Source organism: Anguilla rostrata, chromosome 19 (genome assembly GCF_018555375.3).
Source record: "Anguilla rostrata isolate EN2019 chromosome 19, ASM1855537v3, whole genome shotgun sequence".
NCBI lineage: Eukaryota > Metazoa > Chordata > Actinopteri > Anguilliformes > Anguillidae > Anguilla > Anguilla rostrata.
Window position 1 is genome coordinate 753,534 of NC_057951.1, and position 17,101 is coordinate 770,634.

Sequence of the window (17,101 nt, forward strand, 5' to 3'; positions counted from 1 at the left end):
CCCCCCACATCTATATATACAGTTTAACTTGTAGGCTACAGTTGAGGCCAAACGTTTACATGCACCTCGGCTAAAGACATTCAAACTCAATTTTTCACAACTCCACACATTTCATGTTACCATGCATTTCCTGTGTTAAGTCAATTAGGGTATCTACTTTATTTCCATAAGAGGTCATTTCAAAATAATCGCTAAGAGATATTTTTTTCAGCTTGTATGTACTATATTAAATTTTCAGTGGGTCAAAAGTTTACATGCACTTTGTTAGTATTTGGTGGCATTGCCTTTTAATTGCTTAACTTGAATCAAACACTTGGGGTAAGCTTCCACGGGCTTCTCACAATACTTTGCCAGAATTTTTGCTCATTCCTCCTGCCAGAACTGGTGCAAGTCAGTCAGGTTTGTGGGCCTCCTTGCTCGGACACACTTTTTCAGTGCAGTCCACAAATTTTCTATGGGATTCAGGTCAGGGCTTTGTGATGACCACCCCAATAGTTTCACTTTGTTGTCTTTAAGCCATTTTGTTACAACTTTGGAGGTATGCTTAGGATCATTGTCCTGCTGGAAGACCAAGTTCTGACCAAGTTTTAACTTTCTAGCTGATGTCTGGAGGTCTTGCTTCAGTATTTCTGGATAATCTTCCTTCCTCATTATGTCATTCATTTTCTGAAGTGCACCAGTCCCATTTCCAGCAAAATACCCCCACAACATGATGCTGCCATCCCCATACTTCACAGTTGGGATGGTGTTCTTCGGATTAAAAGCCTCTCCCTTTTTCCTCCATACATAGTGCTGACCGTTATGGCCAAACAGTTCAATTTTTGTTTCATCTGACCAGAGAGTGCTCCTCCAAAAGGCTAGGTCTTAGCCCTGGAGATCACCTGCAAACTTCATTCTGGATTTTTTATGCCAGCCTTGGAGTAGGGGCTTCTTCCTTGTACAGCAGCCTTGCAGGCCATGCCGATGTAGGATTCTCTTAATGGTGGATATAGATACTTTGGTACCTGATGCTTCCAACTCCTTCACCAGTTCCTTTGTTGTTGTCTTGGGGTTTGTTTAGCCCTGGGAGTTAATTTGTGCCTCCTTCCTGAACTCTGCAGTGTCTGTGTGGGCCCAAGATTTTTATATTTGTATACAATTGTTTGTACAGATGTTCGTGTCACCTTCAGTTGTTTGGAAATTGCTCCTGAGGAGGAACCAGACTTGTAGAGGTCCACAATTTTTTTGGCAGAATTGCTTGGATTTGCCCATCGTATCATGGGCAAAAAGGCAGTGGCTCTAAAAGTAGGCCCTTAAATACAGCCACATGTGCCAATTAACTCCCAATTAATTCCTAATTATGGCAATTGGCCAATCAGAAGCTTCTAAAAAGTAATTGCATCAATTTCTGGAATCTTCCAGACTGTTTAAAGGCACACACTAAACTAGGTGTATGTGAACTTTTGACCCACTGAAATTCTGATATAGTGAATTAAAGCTGAAATAAATAGGGCTCTGATCGATTGTTTTAAAATGACCTCTGATGTGAACAAAGCAGATGCCTTAATTGACTTGCCAAACTAAACATTTGGCAACATGAAATGTGCAGAGTTATAAAAGACTGAGTGTGAATATCTTTAGCCTAGGTGTATGTAAGCTTTTGGCCTCAACTGTTTGTATGTGTATGTATGTATATATGTCTCTCTCCATATTTCATTATGGTACATACTTTATGTATTATTATTATTATTATTATTATTATCAGTTACTCATAGAAAACACAGTACATAATGAAATATCTCAACAAAAATGTCAACGTTCAGGGGGGTTAGGACCCAGGTGCAGAGTGAAAAACACACAAAACTCAAAAGGATAGATACAAATAAAGACTTTACTACAACAACAAAGAGGCAAACACAAACAGGGAACAGATAAGGCCACAAGGGGCAAAACAACAAACTCAAAAAATTCATGAGAACAAAAAAACACAGAACAGAACAGAGGCAGGAAGGGTAAAGGTATGTGGAACACACAGGCAAACACATAAAAGAAACACAAGAAGATACATCCAGGTTCGGAACAAGCACAAGTTGGAAACACAAACAAGGAACCAGCACCCGAGTCAAGGGGACAAAGAACTTAAATAGACAGGGGTAACAAGACACAGGTGAACTCAAAGAACAATCAAACCAGAGGGAAGGGAAAACGAGAGGCAGGTGGGGATGATGATTAAATAACGAGACAATAATAAAATAATTGAAAGCAATAATACAATTAACCAACAGGGGAACGAGCAGGACACAAAACAGAAGTGCCGCCATCTGGCGGCCGAACAGGGAAAAACAGACAGAAACACAGAACTATGACAAAAAACACGTTTTCAACGTACCGGTACACAAATGCCAAGATACCCACCCACACAAAGCACTGTCTATAAGCCTGTAATTAAAACTTGCAAAATTTAGGCCTTTAATTTTTTTTTGACATCAATACTTTTCATATAAAAAAGGGGTGGGGCAGTGAATAAATACATACATATAATAATGGCAAATGTTGTGGCCTATTAAAACATTTTTTAATCTTACAAAACTATCCAGACATTTTCCCAATTAATGCACCGTATGGCTGTGGGTTGCATAAAGTTTAGCACAATAGTACCATTCATTTTACAATGTAAAAATCATATATGTGAATAATAATATGAAGAATAAGAATAATTTTATTCCAAACAGCACCCAAAGCACTGGATGCAGACAATTGTTCAAACATAGCGTCGCCATCCTCACAATTTCAGGTGTAACAGCTGAATAGCTAAATTTCCGTGATGGGTGTTTTACTTTCATGTGACACATGAACATTGAATGACAACATTCTCAGCATAGAATGAGACCATCTAACTACTCATGATATTAGCTCTCCAAGAACACCAAACATGACTTTACTGCATATTATATTGGTTAAATAGTTTAGACAAAGGCCGTGAAACAAAGTCCTGGTCCCAAAAACACTTAAGTGTGCCAGGAATCTGCTAAGATAACAAGAACCTGCTGGAAGGAGACGTTCAATATAATTCACGAGTTGTTGAATAGGCCTGATATATGTATGTGCTAAAATTTGGCTAAGATCTACATGGATTAAATATTTGTTTCTTCTGCATGACCTATTAAATACAGTGACTGATGCAGCTAATAAAAAGTACAAAATATATAAAACTCCGCCCATTCGAACACTCAGTTGAGCCAGTAAACCTAAGTAAGGAAATGCGGTCCAAAAGAGAAACTGAAACTTAACGGCCATTTTAAAAATGGAGGAGAAAGAATCCCCAGGAAAGAAGGAATTAGTTAATAAATTAATAAATTAAATTAAATGTAAAAAACGGAGTAAACAGTCTATTGTGGAGTGGAACTGAGGTAAGAGAAGCTGAAGGTAAAGGGCTGCGGGGAGGAATGGGAATCTGTAGGTATAATCGCATTAACCAGCGTAATTCAGAAAAACTGACAACTGGCAATAAAATGGTGTGTTTAAGGCGTAGCCTGATAAGCTAAGAGCTCACACGGAGTCCGAACATACCATTTAGACCAGAAAGTAATATTGAAATAACCTTTCAGAAAGCTTACTTCAGTAGCCTATTTTTGATATTCTATGACCAATTCTACCTCGTGAGGAGGTAGCCTAGCGAGTCGGAAGTCACAGGACTTGTCGCTTGTTGTTGACATTTTGACGCTGTAGTAGCCTATAAACCCGGATTTTGTTTTTAATTAAACAATTAAGAGGTGGTTACTTATTCTTTTATATTTCATAGGAAATCATTCCCATTACTAAATCATATTAATTGGTTTGCAATATTGAGGCAAAATATACAGTGGAGTGATTATATTAGGCAGAGATTACTCTATATTTAATTTAATTTCAAATTTATTCAAGACTCATCTTAAAAAGAGGTCCATAGCAGGTAAAATAGACAACACAGATAATGGTACATATGATACATGTTATCATCTTACTCATAGTTGTACACCATCCCAAACCCTGTTCATCGGGGGGGGGGGGGGGGGGGGGGGGGGGGGGAGTAGGTGTCCAAACATATATGGACATATTAGGACGACTTTAATAAACATTACCCTGTTCGAGTGAATAAAATGACCCATGACGCAGGCTGACTGGGGGTGTCTGTCTATGGGCAGACTAGCAGTGCGGCTAGGCTAACTGGCGAAGGTCTTCTAGTTTTCCCACTAGGAAAAAAATAAGGTTAGCTGACCTTACAATGTGTTTGTCACAAGTGGTGCCTTGGGTAATGGCTGCTTCCTACTTGCTAAGAGTCATAATTTAAGTGGTGATATCTGGAATTCACGTTTTAGATAGTCTGAATTGTAGACATCTTTAATTGGAGTTACATAGAACTTCGTGGCGAAACTAGTCAAAATCTAATTAGAGATATCTTAAATTAGCGTTTTGACTAGTCATAAATTAATGACAAATATCTGTAATGTGAAACCGCACAAGTTAAAAAGTTGCCATATTTTGGCTAGTAATATCTTAGATTCAGTTATCCAAGAAAGATCATTTAGATATTGTCAGGATTCTGCCCTTTTCTGTTTCCGTTTTTTCCTTTTCTGGGCCGCCAGATGGCGGTACTTCAGTTTGTATTTCAGTTTGCTCACTCTAGTTCAGAGGTGGGTAACCCGGCTTCAAAGAGTAAAAAGACTGACCATGCATTTGCTCCAGCACCATGCACTAAACCAGCTGATCACAATAATTAGTTCTCCCATCATGCTGAAGAGTTATGCTAATTAGAATCAGCTGGTTTAGTGCATGGTGGTGGAGCAAATGCATTGTCAGTCTTTTTACTCTTTGAAGCCGGGTCACCCACCTCTGCTCTAGTTACCCCTGTGTTAATTGTATTATTGTTTTCAGTTATTCTGTCATTGTTTTTCTTTGTGTCTCGTTATCCCTCCCTGCTCTGGCTTGATTGTTCACCTGTGTCTTGTTATCGTTGTGGCTATTTAAGTTATCTGTTTTCCTGACTTGGGTGCTGGTTCCTTGTGTTTCTGCCTGAGAGTATCTGCCTGTCTGTTTCTGCCCGTGTTTCTGTCTGTGAGTTCTGCCGTGCTTGAGTTCTGCTGTTTTTGTTTTTGAAAGTGCCCTGTGTGGCCTTGTTTTTGTTCCCTGTTTTCTGTTACCTGTATGAGAGTAAAGTCTTTGGTTGTATTTTCCATTTTGGAGTTCCTGGTGTTTTTCCCACTCTGTGTTTGGGTCCTGGTCCCCCGGTACCTGACATATCTTAAATCCGGAGGAATGAACTGAATTTATGACTAAGTCAGAGCTAATGTGGAGATCTCTAATTTGAGTTATGACTAGTCATAATTGAAATGGCGATACAGTATCTGGAGTTCACGTTTTGGATAGTCAAAACTGAATTGTAGATATCTTTTAATTGGAGGTCCCATACAACTGAATGGCGAAAGTAACTTCAATCTTACTAGCAAAATGTAATTTGAGATATTAAAAGTTTTTTTGATGAGTGAAAATGCAGTTAGATCTTAAATTAGCTCTTTGACTAGTCATAAATCAGTTACAGGTACCTGTAATGTGAATCTGGTCAGGCTATTAAATGTTTGCGACACAACACCTTAATTAGCATTAAACAGGCACAGAAAACAAACTAAGATTGGGGGAACTGGCGCCCTCTAGTGTGACGGTTGGATTCAGGTAGGGTTGTTATTTCCCAAAAATATATAAAAATAATTGGCACCCCTAAAGATTCTTATAAATAAAATAAAATCAACCTCAATCTACATCAATATTAAGAGAAACTCTTGTGGCCTTCCATGGCTTCCTGTTTCACTGGAGGATTAAACTGAGAACCTGCTTGTGAAACCCATTTTTCATCTTCGTCACAGAGAAAGACAAAGAACTGACGAACGAAATGAAAATGGTTGCTGACCTTTGAAAATCAGGCAATGGATCAAAAAATAAACTGAAGATGCTAGTTACTACTGTGAGGGCAATAATTAAGTTTAAAACTGCTGGAGCGCAGCATGGTAGTGTGTGTGGAGTTTGCATATTCTCATCCCATGTCTGCATGGGTTTCCTCCCACAGTCCAAAGACATGCAGGTTAAGCTAATTGGAGACACTAAATTGCTTGAATGTATGAGTGTGTAAGTGCATGGTGTGTGTGCCCTGTGATGGACTGGTGACCTGTTCACGGTTTTTTCCTGCCTCTTGCCCAATGCATGCTGGGAGAGGCTCCAGCCCCTCTCACAACCATATCCAGGAATATGATGTAGGATGGATTTAAGCATGCATATACTGAAAAGAAAAATACGGTGGTGGATCTTTAATGTTATGGGGTTACTTTGCTCACACTGGTCCTGGGGCCCTTGTTAAGGAAAGCAGCATCGTGAACTCTACCCAAGTACCAGGACAATTCAGCCCTAAACCTGACTGCCTCTGCCAGCAGACTGAAACTAGTGGATCTTTCAAGACAATGACCCCAAATTCACGTTACAATCCACAAATAAAAAGGTTAATGATGCAGAAGCATCATTGTGCAATGGCTACAGCAGTCTTCAGACTGCTGAAACTCCCTGAAAACCTGTGAATCAATTGAACAGCACGGCCCATAAGCAAGGATCAACAAAGACATCAGGATCTGGAAAGATTGTGGGTGGAGGAAGAGTCTAAGATCCCTCCCAATGTGTTCTCTGGTCTTATAAGACGTTATGTAAAAAGACTCAGTGCCATTATCCCTGCGAGGGGAGGGTGCACACAGTACCAAATACAGGGGTACCAATAATTGTGACGCACAATTTTTGTCAAGAAATGTGTCATTTTGGTAGTTTCCATTATATCATTAAATATATTCCATATGTTGGACAATGAAAATATACCTCAGCACTGGTACTCCTTATATTGAACGGTCTTAGTAATTGTTATCATGGGTGCAGAATATTTTGGAAGGAATTGTATTACTGTACAAGTTTATGGCTCAGTTAAATTCCAGATTTGTCGCTGTCTGTTCTATGAGATTTGATGTATGTGTGTGTTGTTGTGTTGGGTGTGTTGGTGTGTGTGTGTGTTATAACAAATTCAGACCAATTTAAACAGAATGAACACGCTATATTCACGGGAATCTAATCGAACGGAATTTATATATTACAACAGAGGCAACCAAACAATAAACAAAAAAAAACAACAACAAAATAACAATATGGCAAGTATTTGATCAGGAAAACATAAACCCAGGTACAATCATTACTAAACTGGCAATGTGAAAAAATAACCGATTGTCCATTGAATAACAGTTAAAGTTGAAGTCCGAGTTTAGTTTAGTTGTCCGGTATCCACGGAAACACAAATCCAGAAAACGTGCCAAAAATAATAAGTCCCGAAACCAAAATTAATGCATAAGTGCAAGAATCTTCTTTCCTCTCCAAAAACAAATAATTAAGCAATGCATTGCATTCAAAGAAGCAAAAAAAAATAACCCAAAAAGCTTCGGCTCACCCTCCTGATGCAGTAGAAGAGAATTCTTTTAAAACGTAGGTTCAGCAGGTTACTCGTTTTCTTGTCTTGGAGCTCTGTTGAATGATTGTGGATTGAAAACAATACAATCCAAACAAAAACGCCAACAAATCTCAGAATTCTTGATTATTTTCTGCTGACTCCCCTTTACTCCATTCTCCGTTGCTACCTCTTGCCCCCAATCTATTTCAAAAAACCTATCACCTGGCCCGTCACCGCCTGTTTGCTGCTTGAGCACAACTCTTAAAGGGCCGGCATACAAATTTGTGATACTTCGCAAAGGACTCATTATCGATACATACATTGAGTATATCAGAAATGCACAAATAACATAATATGGTGCGTACATATTTTAATGCACCAAACTTAATTAAATTACCTTTTTGTGTTACACGTTTACATTATGTGGCCCTCACAGTGTATTATTATGTCTGTGCGTTATCATGTTCTTCTTGTGTGTATTTACAGGTCTGCCAATTTGGATCAGAACCCACTTGTGAATCTGATCTGGTGTGTTCAGGTGTCCTGAGACAGGGGACGCTATTTCTAAAATGAGTTCCTCAGAGGGGACTGAGACTGACGATGGAACCCACGGCCCTGCGAGAAAGAGGTAAAAATGCATGAATCAGAGAGTCAATGTGCTGTGAGTTAGAGCTGCAGTAAGAGGATGAGTTTAACTGGAAGCTCTGTCTCCATGTGCTGTGAGTTAGAGCTGCAGTAAGAGGATGAGTTTAACTGGAAGCTCTGTCTCCATGTGCTGTGAGTTAGAGCTGCAGTAAGAGGATGAGTTTAACTGGAAGCTCTGTCTCCATGTGCTGTGAATTAGAGCTGCAGTAAGACGATGAGTTTAACTGGAAGCTCTGTCTCCATGTGCTGTGAGTTAGAGCTGCAGTAAGAGGATGAGTTTAACTGGATGCTCTGTCTCCATGTACTGTGAGTTAGAGCTGCAGTAAGAGGATGAGTTTAACTGGAAGCTCTGTCTCCATGTGCTGTGAGTTAGAGCTGCAGTAAGAGGATGAGTTTAACTGGAAGCTCTGTCTCCATGTGCTGTGAGTTAGAGCTGCAGTAAGAGGATGAGTTTAACTGGAAGCTCTGTCTCCTGCTGTAGTTAGCTGCAGTAAGGATGATTTAACTGGAAGCTCTGTCCCATGTGCTTGAGTTAGAGCTGCAGTAGAGTATGAGTTAACTGGAGCTCTGTCTCATGTCTGTGAGTTAGAGCTGCAGTAGAGATGATTTAACTGGAATCTCTGTTCCATGGCTGTGAGTTAGAGCTGCAGTAGAGGAGGTTTAACTGGAGCTCTGTCTCCATTGCTGTAGTTGAGCTGCAGTAAGAGATGAGTTTAACTGAAGCTCTGTCTCCATTGCTGTGAGTTAGCCAGTAAGGATGAGTTTACTGGAGCTCTGTCTCCATGTGCTGTGATTAACCAAAAGGATGAGTTTAACTGGAAGCTCTGTCTCCATGTGCGTGAGTTAGAGCTGCAGTAAAGATGAGTTTACTGGAGCTCTGTCTCCATGTTGTGAGTTGAGCTGCAGTAAGAGATGATTAACTGGAAGCTCTGTCTCCATTGCTGTGAGTTAGAGCTGCAGTAAAGATGAGTTTAACTGGAGCTCGTCTCCATGTGCTGTGAGTTAGAGCTGCAGTAAGGTGAGTTTACTGGAGCTCTGTCTCCATGTGCTGTGAGTTAGAGCTGCAGTAAGAGATGAGTTTAACTGGAAGTCTGTCTCCATGTTGTGAGTTAGAGCTGCAGTAAGATGAGTTACTGGAAGCTCTGTCTCCATGTGCTGTGAGTTAGAGCTGCAGTAAGAGATGAGTTTAACTGGAAGCTCTGTCTCCATGTCTGTGAGTTAGACTGAAAGATGATTTAACTGGAAGCTCTGTCTCCATGTCTGTGAGTTAGAGCTGCAGTAAAGATAGTTTAACTGAAGCTCTGTCTCCATGTTTGTTAGGTCGTAAGGAGTAAGACCTGTCCCGTGTGTGCTTGATATGACTGATTTCCATTAGGAGAGTTCAAGTATCGAAGGTCATGTCTAGTTAACTGCATAGGATATTTAAAACTTTCTCATGGCTTTGGTTAGGGTAGTAAACTCTCGAAGTTTATCAGCATGTGTTAAACTCGGATGTGCTGTGGTTAACGATAAAGGATAGTTTAACTGGAGCTCTGTCCCATGTGCTTGAGTTAGAGCTGCAGTAAAGGATGGTTTAACTGGAAGCTCTGTCTCCATGTTGTGATTAGAGCTGCAGTAAGGAGAGTTTAACTGGAAGCTCTGTCTCCATGTCTGTGAGTTAGACTGCAGTAGAGGATGAGTTTAACTGGAAGCTTGTCTCCATGTGCTGTGAGTTAGAGCTGCAGTACGAGATGAGTTTAACTGGAAGCTCTGTCTCCATGTGCTGTGAGTTAGAGCTGCAGTAAGAGATGAGTTTAACTGGAAGCTCTGTCTCCATGTGCTGTGAGTTAGAGCTGCAGTAAGAGGATGAGTTTAACTGGAAGCTCTGTCTCCATGTAATGTGAGTTAGAACTGCAGTAAAAGGATGAGTTTAACTGGAAGCTCTGTCTCCGTGTGCTGTGAGTTAGAGCTGCAGTATGAGGCTGAGTTTAACTGGAAGCTCTGTCTCCATGTGTTGTGAGTTTGAGCTGCAGTATGAGGATGAGTTTAACTGGAAGCTCTGTCTCCATGTGCTGTGAGTTAGAGCTGCAGTAAGAGGATGAGTTTCACTGGAAGGGCTGTCTCCATGTGCTGTGAGTTAGAGCTGCAGTAAGAGGATGAGTTTAACTGGAAGCTTTGTCTCTATGTTTTGTTCACAGGGTTCGGGTAGAGAGGGCAGGGTCACCTGTACCCAGCTGTCTGTCTATGAAGAGTGACCGTTCAATGCCTCATCCAATCAACTTCAGAGGAGAGTTCACAGGTGATCAAAGGTAATGATACAAGTTCACATTGACACTATTGTTGAATTAAAAATAAATTTAATTGCCAACTTTCAGGTGTAGTGGGGTGCAGGATAGCACGTTCAGGTCCACATGGGTGTATTAAATAATTTTAAAGTGTCATGATGTGTTTTAGGCCTTTTCCACACACATACGGATTTGTTAAAAACGTAGTTTTTTCCCTCCGTTTTGGCCTCCCGTCCACACGAAAATGGCGTTTTAAGTCACTGAAAACTAAGCTTTTTGAAAACGCCTTCCAAGGTGGAGATTTTTTCAAAACGCCGGTTTCTCTGACTTTGTGTGGACAAGAAAAACGGAGCTTTATGAAAACGCTGACATCATGACGTCAGCTCGCGCATCTGTTACCATGGCAATTGGTGTATTGCGCATGCGGCAATCGTTTTAGCGTTCTCGTGTGGAGGGAGATATTTTTTAAAACACCGGTCTTGTGGATGGGATTTTTTTTTTAAATGGAAGGGAAAATAACTTTTTTTTCAGATTAATCTGTAGAGGTGCGGACAGGGCCTTATATCACATTCGGATGTGCTGTGAGTTAGGGCTGCAGTAAGAGTATGAGTTTAACTAGAAGCTCTGTCTCCATGTGCTGTGAGTTAGAGCTGCAGTAAGAGAATGAGTTTAACTGGAAGCTCTGTCTCCATGTGCTGTGAGTTTGAGCTGCAGTAAGAGGATGAGTTTAACTGGAAGCTCTGTCTCCATGTGCTGTGTTAGAGCTGCAGTAAGAAGATGAGTTTAACTGGAAGCTCTGTCTCCATGTGCTGTGAGTTAGAGCTGCTGTAAGATTATGAGTTTAGCTGGAAGCTCTGTCTCCATGTGCTGTGAGTTAGAGCTGCAGTAAGAGGATGAGTTTAACTGGAAGCTCTGTCTCCATGTGCTGTGAGTTAGAGCTGCAGTAAGAGGATGAGTTTAACTGGATGCTCTGTCTCCATGTGCTGTGAGTTAGAGCTGCAGTAAGAGGATGAGTTTTACTAGAAGCTCTGTCTCCATGTGCTGTGAGTTAGAGCTGCAGTAAGAGAATGAGTTTAACTGGAAGCTCTGTCTCCATGTAATGTGAGTTAGAACTGCAGTAAAAGGATGAGTTTAACTGGAAGCTCTGTCTCCATGTGCTCTGAGTTAGAGCTGCAGTAAGAGTATGAGTTTAACTGGAAGCTCTGTCTCCATGTACCATGAGTTAGAGCTGCAGTAAGAAGATGAGTTTAACTGGAAGCTCGGTCTCCATGTGCTGTGAGTTATACCAGAAGTAAGAGGATAAGTTTAACTGGAAGCTCTGTCTCCATGTGCTCTGAGTTAGAGCTGCAGTAAAAGGATGAGTTTAACTGGAAGCTCTGTCTCCATGTGTTGTGAGTTAGAGCTGCAGTAAGATGATGAGTTTAACTGGAAGCTCTGTCTCCATATGCTGTGAGTTAGAGCTGCAGTAAGAGTATGAGTTTAACTGGAAGCTCTGTCTCCATGTAATGTGAGTTAGAACTGCAGTAAAAGAATGAGTTTAACTGGAAGCTCTTTCTCCATGTGTTGTGAGTTTGAGCTGCAGTATGAGGATGAGTTTAACTGGAAGCTCTGTCTCCATGTGCTGTGAGTTAGAGCTGCAGTAAGAGGATGAGTTTCACTGGTAGCTCTGTCTCCATGTGCTGTGAGTTAGAGCTGCAGTAAGAGGATGAGTTTAACTGGAAGCTTTGTCTCTATGTTTTGTTCACAGGGTTCGGGTCGAGAGGGCAGGGTCACCTGTACCCAGCTGTCTGTCTATGAAGAGTGACCGTTCAATGCCTCATCCAATCAACTTCAGAGGAGAGTTCACAGGTGATCAAAGGTAATGATACAAGTTCACATTGACACTATTGTTGAATTAAAAATAAATTTAATTGCCAACTTTCAGGTGTAGTGGGGTGCAGGATAGCACGTTCAGGTCCACATGGGTGTATTAAATAATTTTAAAGTGTCATGATGTGTTTTAGGCCTTGTCCACACGTGTGCGTTTTTTTTTTTACAACTTAGTTTTTTCCCTTTGTCTTGGCCTCCCGTCCACACGAAAATGGCATTTTAAGTCACTGAAAACTAAGCTTTTTGAAAACGCCTTCCAAGGTGGAGATTTTTCAAAACTCCAGTTTCTCTGTCTTCGTGTGGACAAGAAAAACAGAGCTTTATGAAAACGCTGACATCATGACGTCAACTCGCACATCTGTTACCATGGCAATTGGTGTATTGCGCATGCGGCAATCGTTTTAGCGTTCTCGTGTGGAGGGAGATATTTTTTAGAACACCGGTCGTGTGGATGGGATTTTTTTTTTAAACGGAAGGGAAAATAACTTCTTTTTCAGATTAATCTGTATAGGTGCGGACAGGGCCTTATATCACATTCGGATGTGCTGTGAGTTAGAGCTGCAGTAAGAGTATGAGTTTAACTGGAAGCTCTGTCTCCATGTAATGTGAGTTAGAACTGCAGTAAAAGGATGAGTTTAACTGGAAGCTCTGTCTCCGTGTGCTGTGAGTTAGAGCTGCAGTAAGAGAATGAGTTTAACTGGAAGCTCTGTCTCCATATGCTGTGAGTTAGAGCTGCAGTAAGAGAATGAGTTTAACTGGAAGCTCTGTCTCCATTTAATGTGAGTTAGAGCTGCAGTAAGAGGATGAGTTTAACTGGAAGCTCTGTCTCCATGTGCTGTGAGTTTGAGCTTCAGTAAGAGGATGGGTTTAGCTGATAGCTCTGTCTCCATGTGCTGTGAGTTAGAGCTGCAGTAAGAGTATGAGTTTAACTGGAAGCTCTGTCTCCATGTGCTGTGAGTTAGAGCTGCAGTAAGAGTATGAGTTTAACTGGAAGCTCTCTCTCCATGTGCCGTGAGTTACAGCTGCAGTAAGCGGATGAGTTTTACTAGAAGCTCTGTCTCCATGTGCTGTGAGTTAGAGCTGCAGTAAGGTGATGAGTTTATTTAAAAGCTCTGTCTCCATATGCTGAGAGTTAGAGCTGAAGTAAGAGAATGAGTTTAATTGGAAGCTCTGTCTTCATGTAATGTGAGTTAGAACTGCAGTAAAAGGATGAGTTTAACTGGAAGCTCTGTCTCCATGTGCTGTGAGTTAGAGCTGCAGTATGAGTGTGAGTTTAACTGGAAGCTCTGTCTCCATGTGCTGTGAGTTTGAGCTGCAGTAAGTGGATGAGTTTCACTGGAAGCTCTGTCTCCATGTGCTGTGAGTTATACCTGAAGTAAGAGGATAAGTTTAACTGGAAGCCCTGTCTCCATGTGCTGTGAGTTAGAGCTGCAGTAAGAGGATGAGTTTCACTGGAAGCTCTGTCTCCATGTGCTGTGAGTTAGAGCTGCAGTAAGAGGATGAGTTTCACTGGAAGCTCTGTCTCCATGTGCTGTGAGTTTGAGCTGCAGTATGAGGATGAGTTTAACTGGAAGCTCTGTCTCCATGTGTTGTTAGTTTGAGCTGCAGTATGAGGCTGAGTTTAACTGGAAGCTCTGTCTCCATGTGCTGTGAGTTAGAGCTGCAGTAAGAGGATGAGTTTCACTGGAAGCTCTGTCTCCATGTGCTATGAGTAAGAGCTGCAGTAAGAGGATGAGTTTCACTGGAAGCTCTGTCTCCATGTGCTGTGAGTTAGAGCTGCAGTAAGAGAATGAGTTTAACTGGAAGCTCTGTCTCCATGTAATGTGAGTTAGAGCTGCAGTAAGAGGATGAGTTTAACTGGAAGCTCTGTCTCCATGTGCTGTGAGTTAGAGCTGCAGTAAGACGATGAGTTTAACTGTAAACTTTGTCTCATGATTTGTTCACAGAATCCACTGCTCACAGGTGTCCAACCATATTGTAGAGAGGAGTTCAGGGAAACTCTTCTCAAAACAGGTATTATTTATATTTTTTTCTATTTTAATATTTGCTTGTGTGATTGTCTTGTACTGTAAACTGCATTTCCTTTGAATATGATCGCATGATAAAAAATGAATTAGTAGCTTTTAATTGATAAGACTGCATATGTAATCAGGTTTTTTTAATTTTGTAGAGTGCTACCTGGTCCTCCTGGGCTCACAGAAAGACCCAAATTCTTTTTTAGGACCCAAACACAATGGTAGAGTAAGACTCCAAAAAGTGTTTGAAACATGCAGTTTATAGTCAGAATTGTCCAAATGCATTGCACTGAGAAACTGGTTTATTATATGGGAACTCTTGATTTATCACAAGTAGTGTCTCTACAAAACCACACAATAAAATTTCCAGTGTTAATTCAACTCTCAATGTGTTTACTCATCTTTCAACAGATAATGTTTCATCCCACTCTGCAGTGTGGGACCAAATGTTATCTGTTAAGAGTTGAATTAACACTGGACATTAACTGGATGTTTTTCTGTGCATTAATCAGGGATAAAAGGTGCACTACAAACTTGAGGCTTTGGACATTCTGCATGTATTCTGTTTGAAAGTATCTGTCCCCGTTCTGGCCTTCCTATAAGAGAAAACATGAGACATATTGCAAGAATCTGATTGTTTCAATGGCTCTGAGACAGCACACCTCTTCATGTGTTTATTTCACACTGATACAGCACACCACTTCATGTGTTTATTTCACACAGTGATACAGCACACGTCTTCATGTGTTTATTTCACACTGATACAGCACACCTCTTCATGTGTTTATTTCACACTGATACAGCACACCTCTTCATGTGTTTATTTCACACTCTGATACAGTACACCTCTTCATGTGTTTATTTCACACTGATACAGCACACCTCTTCGTGTGTTTATTTCACACTGATACAGCACACCTCTTCATGTGTTTATTTCACACTGATACATCACACCTCTTCATATGTTTATTTCACACTGATGCAACGCACCTCTTCATGTGTTTATTTCACACTAATACAGCTGACCAGCAGCCATGTGAAGCAGAAGGATCTCACTGACTCACTGGAGAGAGATGAGCAGCACAGTAAGAGTTTTCACTCATTGCTACTGTGTGTCCATTTGAATGCTGAAATGAGCTTCAGAATCAAATATAACAGAGTACAATGTTTTGATTTATAGCATCTGCACTTTCATAATAGTGTTTTACATCAACAGTCTTTCATATAGAAACCATCACACACTGCATGTACACAACAGTGTTTAAATTAAAATATTCCATCCAGCAGTGATTATGGGGCAAGCAAATGCACATGAGATTAAATGTCCTTGAAAGAGATTTAAGTTTTTGTCCTATTAATTAGCACTGAGGATTAATGAGCACTGAGCATAAAAATTATAAGATGATTAAATTACTACATGACCCATGAAGACCATATTTACCACATCATATTATGAAAAATTAAGAAATTTGATGTGATAAATGAATTGAATCCTTTTTCATTGTTTGATATGTTTTCATTTTGTGTGAAGAGCACACTGTGAGAAGTGTGTAATACTATTAGAGGTGTGTAAACCATTGTGAAAATTGACTGCATATGTATTTTTTATTATCTGTTCTGTTATTTTAAACATTGTTTCTCATGTTTCCCCTCCTCAGATACATCCATAGAAAGAGCCCAGAAGGTACTGAAAACTGCTCTGAAGAAGAAGTTTGAATGCATATTTGAAGGTTTAGCAAAGCAGGGCAACCCAACCCTCCTCAATGAGATCTATACAGAGCTCTACATCACAGAGGGGGGAAGTGGGGGGATCAATGATGAACACGAGATCACACAGATTGAGATAGCATCCAAGAGACAAACCACACAGGAGACTGCAATCCTCTGCAATGACATCTTTAAGCCTTTACCTGGACAAGAGAGACCCATCAGAACTGTGCTTACAAAGGGCATCGCTGGTATTGGGAAAACCGTCTCTGTGCAGAAGTTCATTCTGGACTGGGCAGAAGGAAAAGCCAATCAGGACATTGATTTGATCTTCACTCTTCCTTTCCGAGATCTGAATCTGAAAAAGGATAGAGAATTCTGTCTGATGCTACTTCTGCAGCACTACTTTCCACAACTGAAAGAGATCAAGAGTATTGAAGGTGAAAAAGTGAAAATTGTGTTTATCTTTGATGGTCTGGATGAATGTCGACTTCCTCTAGATTTCCAAAGCAATAAGATCTGCTGTGATATAACAGAGTCATCATCAGTGGATGTGCTGCTGACCAACCTCATTCTGGGGAATCTGCTTCCCTCTGCTCTCCTCTGGATCACCTCCCGACCAGCAGCAGCCAATCAGGTCCCTCCTGAGTGCATCCACCAGGTGACAGAGGTACGAGGATTCAATGACCCACAGAAGGAGGAGTACTTCAGGAAGAGAATCAGAGATCGGAACAAGGCCAGCAAAATTATCTCACACATAAAGTCATCCAGGAGTCTGCACATCATGTGTCACATACCAGTCTTCTGCTGGATTTCTGCCACTGTACTGGAGACAATGTTTAGTAAAGTAGGCAATAGAAAAATGCCCAAAACTCTGACTGAAATGTACACACACTTTCTGCTCATTCAGACTAATGTGAAGAATGAGAAGTATCATGGCACCGATGTGACAAACCCAGAAATCCTCCTTAAACTGGGGCGGCTGGCTTTTCTACAGCTGGAAAAGGGCAATCTGATATTCTATGAAGAGGACCTGAGAGAGAGTGGCATTGATGTCAGTGAAGCTTCAGTGTACTCTGGGGTGTGCACAGAGATCTTTAAAGAGGAGTGTGGGT

At 40.8% G+C, this 17,101-nt stretch overlaps 1 protein-coding gene across 1 annotated transcript in view; it reads left to right on the forward strand.

Annotated features, from left to right (window-relative positions):
• Window positions 1-17,101, forward strand: part of LOC135245706 (NACHT, LRR and PYD domains-containing protein 5-like) — a 281,523-nt gene that overhangs the window by 193,617 nt on the left and 70,805 nt on the right. Inside the window, exons 19-21 of the mRNA XM_064318950.1 lie at window positions 10,309-10,419; window positions 12,143-12,253; window positions 14,211-14,277. Of these exons, the coding sequence (XP_064175020.1) occupies window positions 10,309-10,419; window positions 12,143-12,253; window positions 14,211-14,277 (289 nt within the window). The remainder of the gene's footprint in view (window positions 1-10,308; window positions 10,420-12,142; window positions 12,254-14,210; window positions 14,278-17,101) is intronic.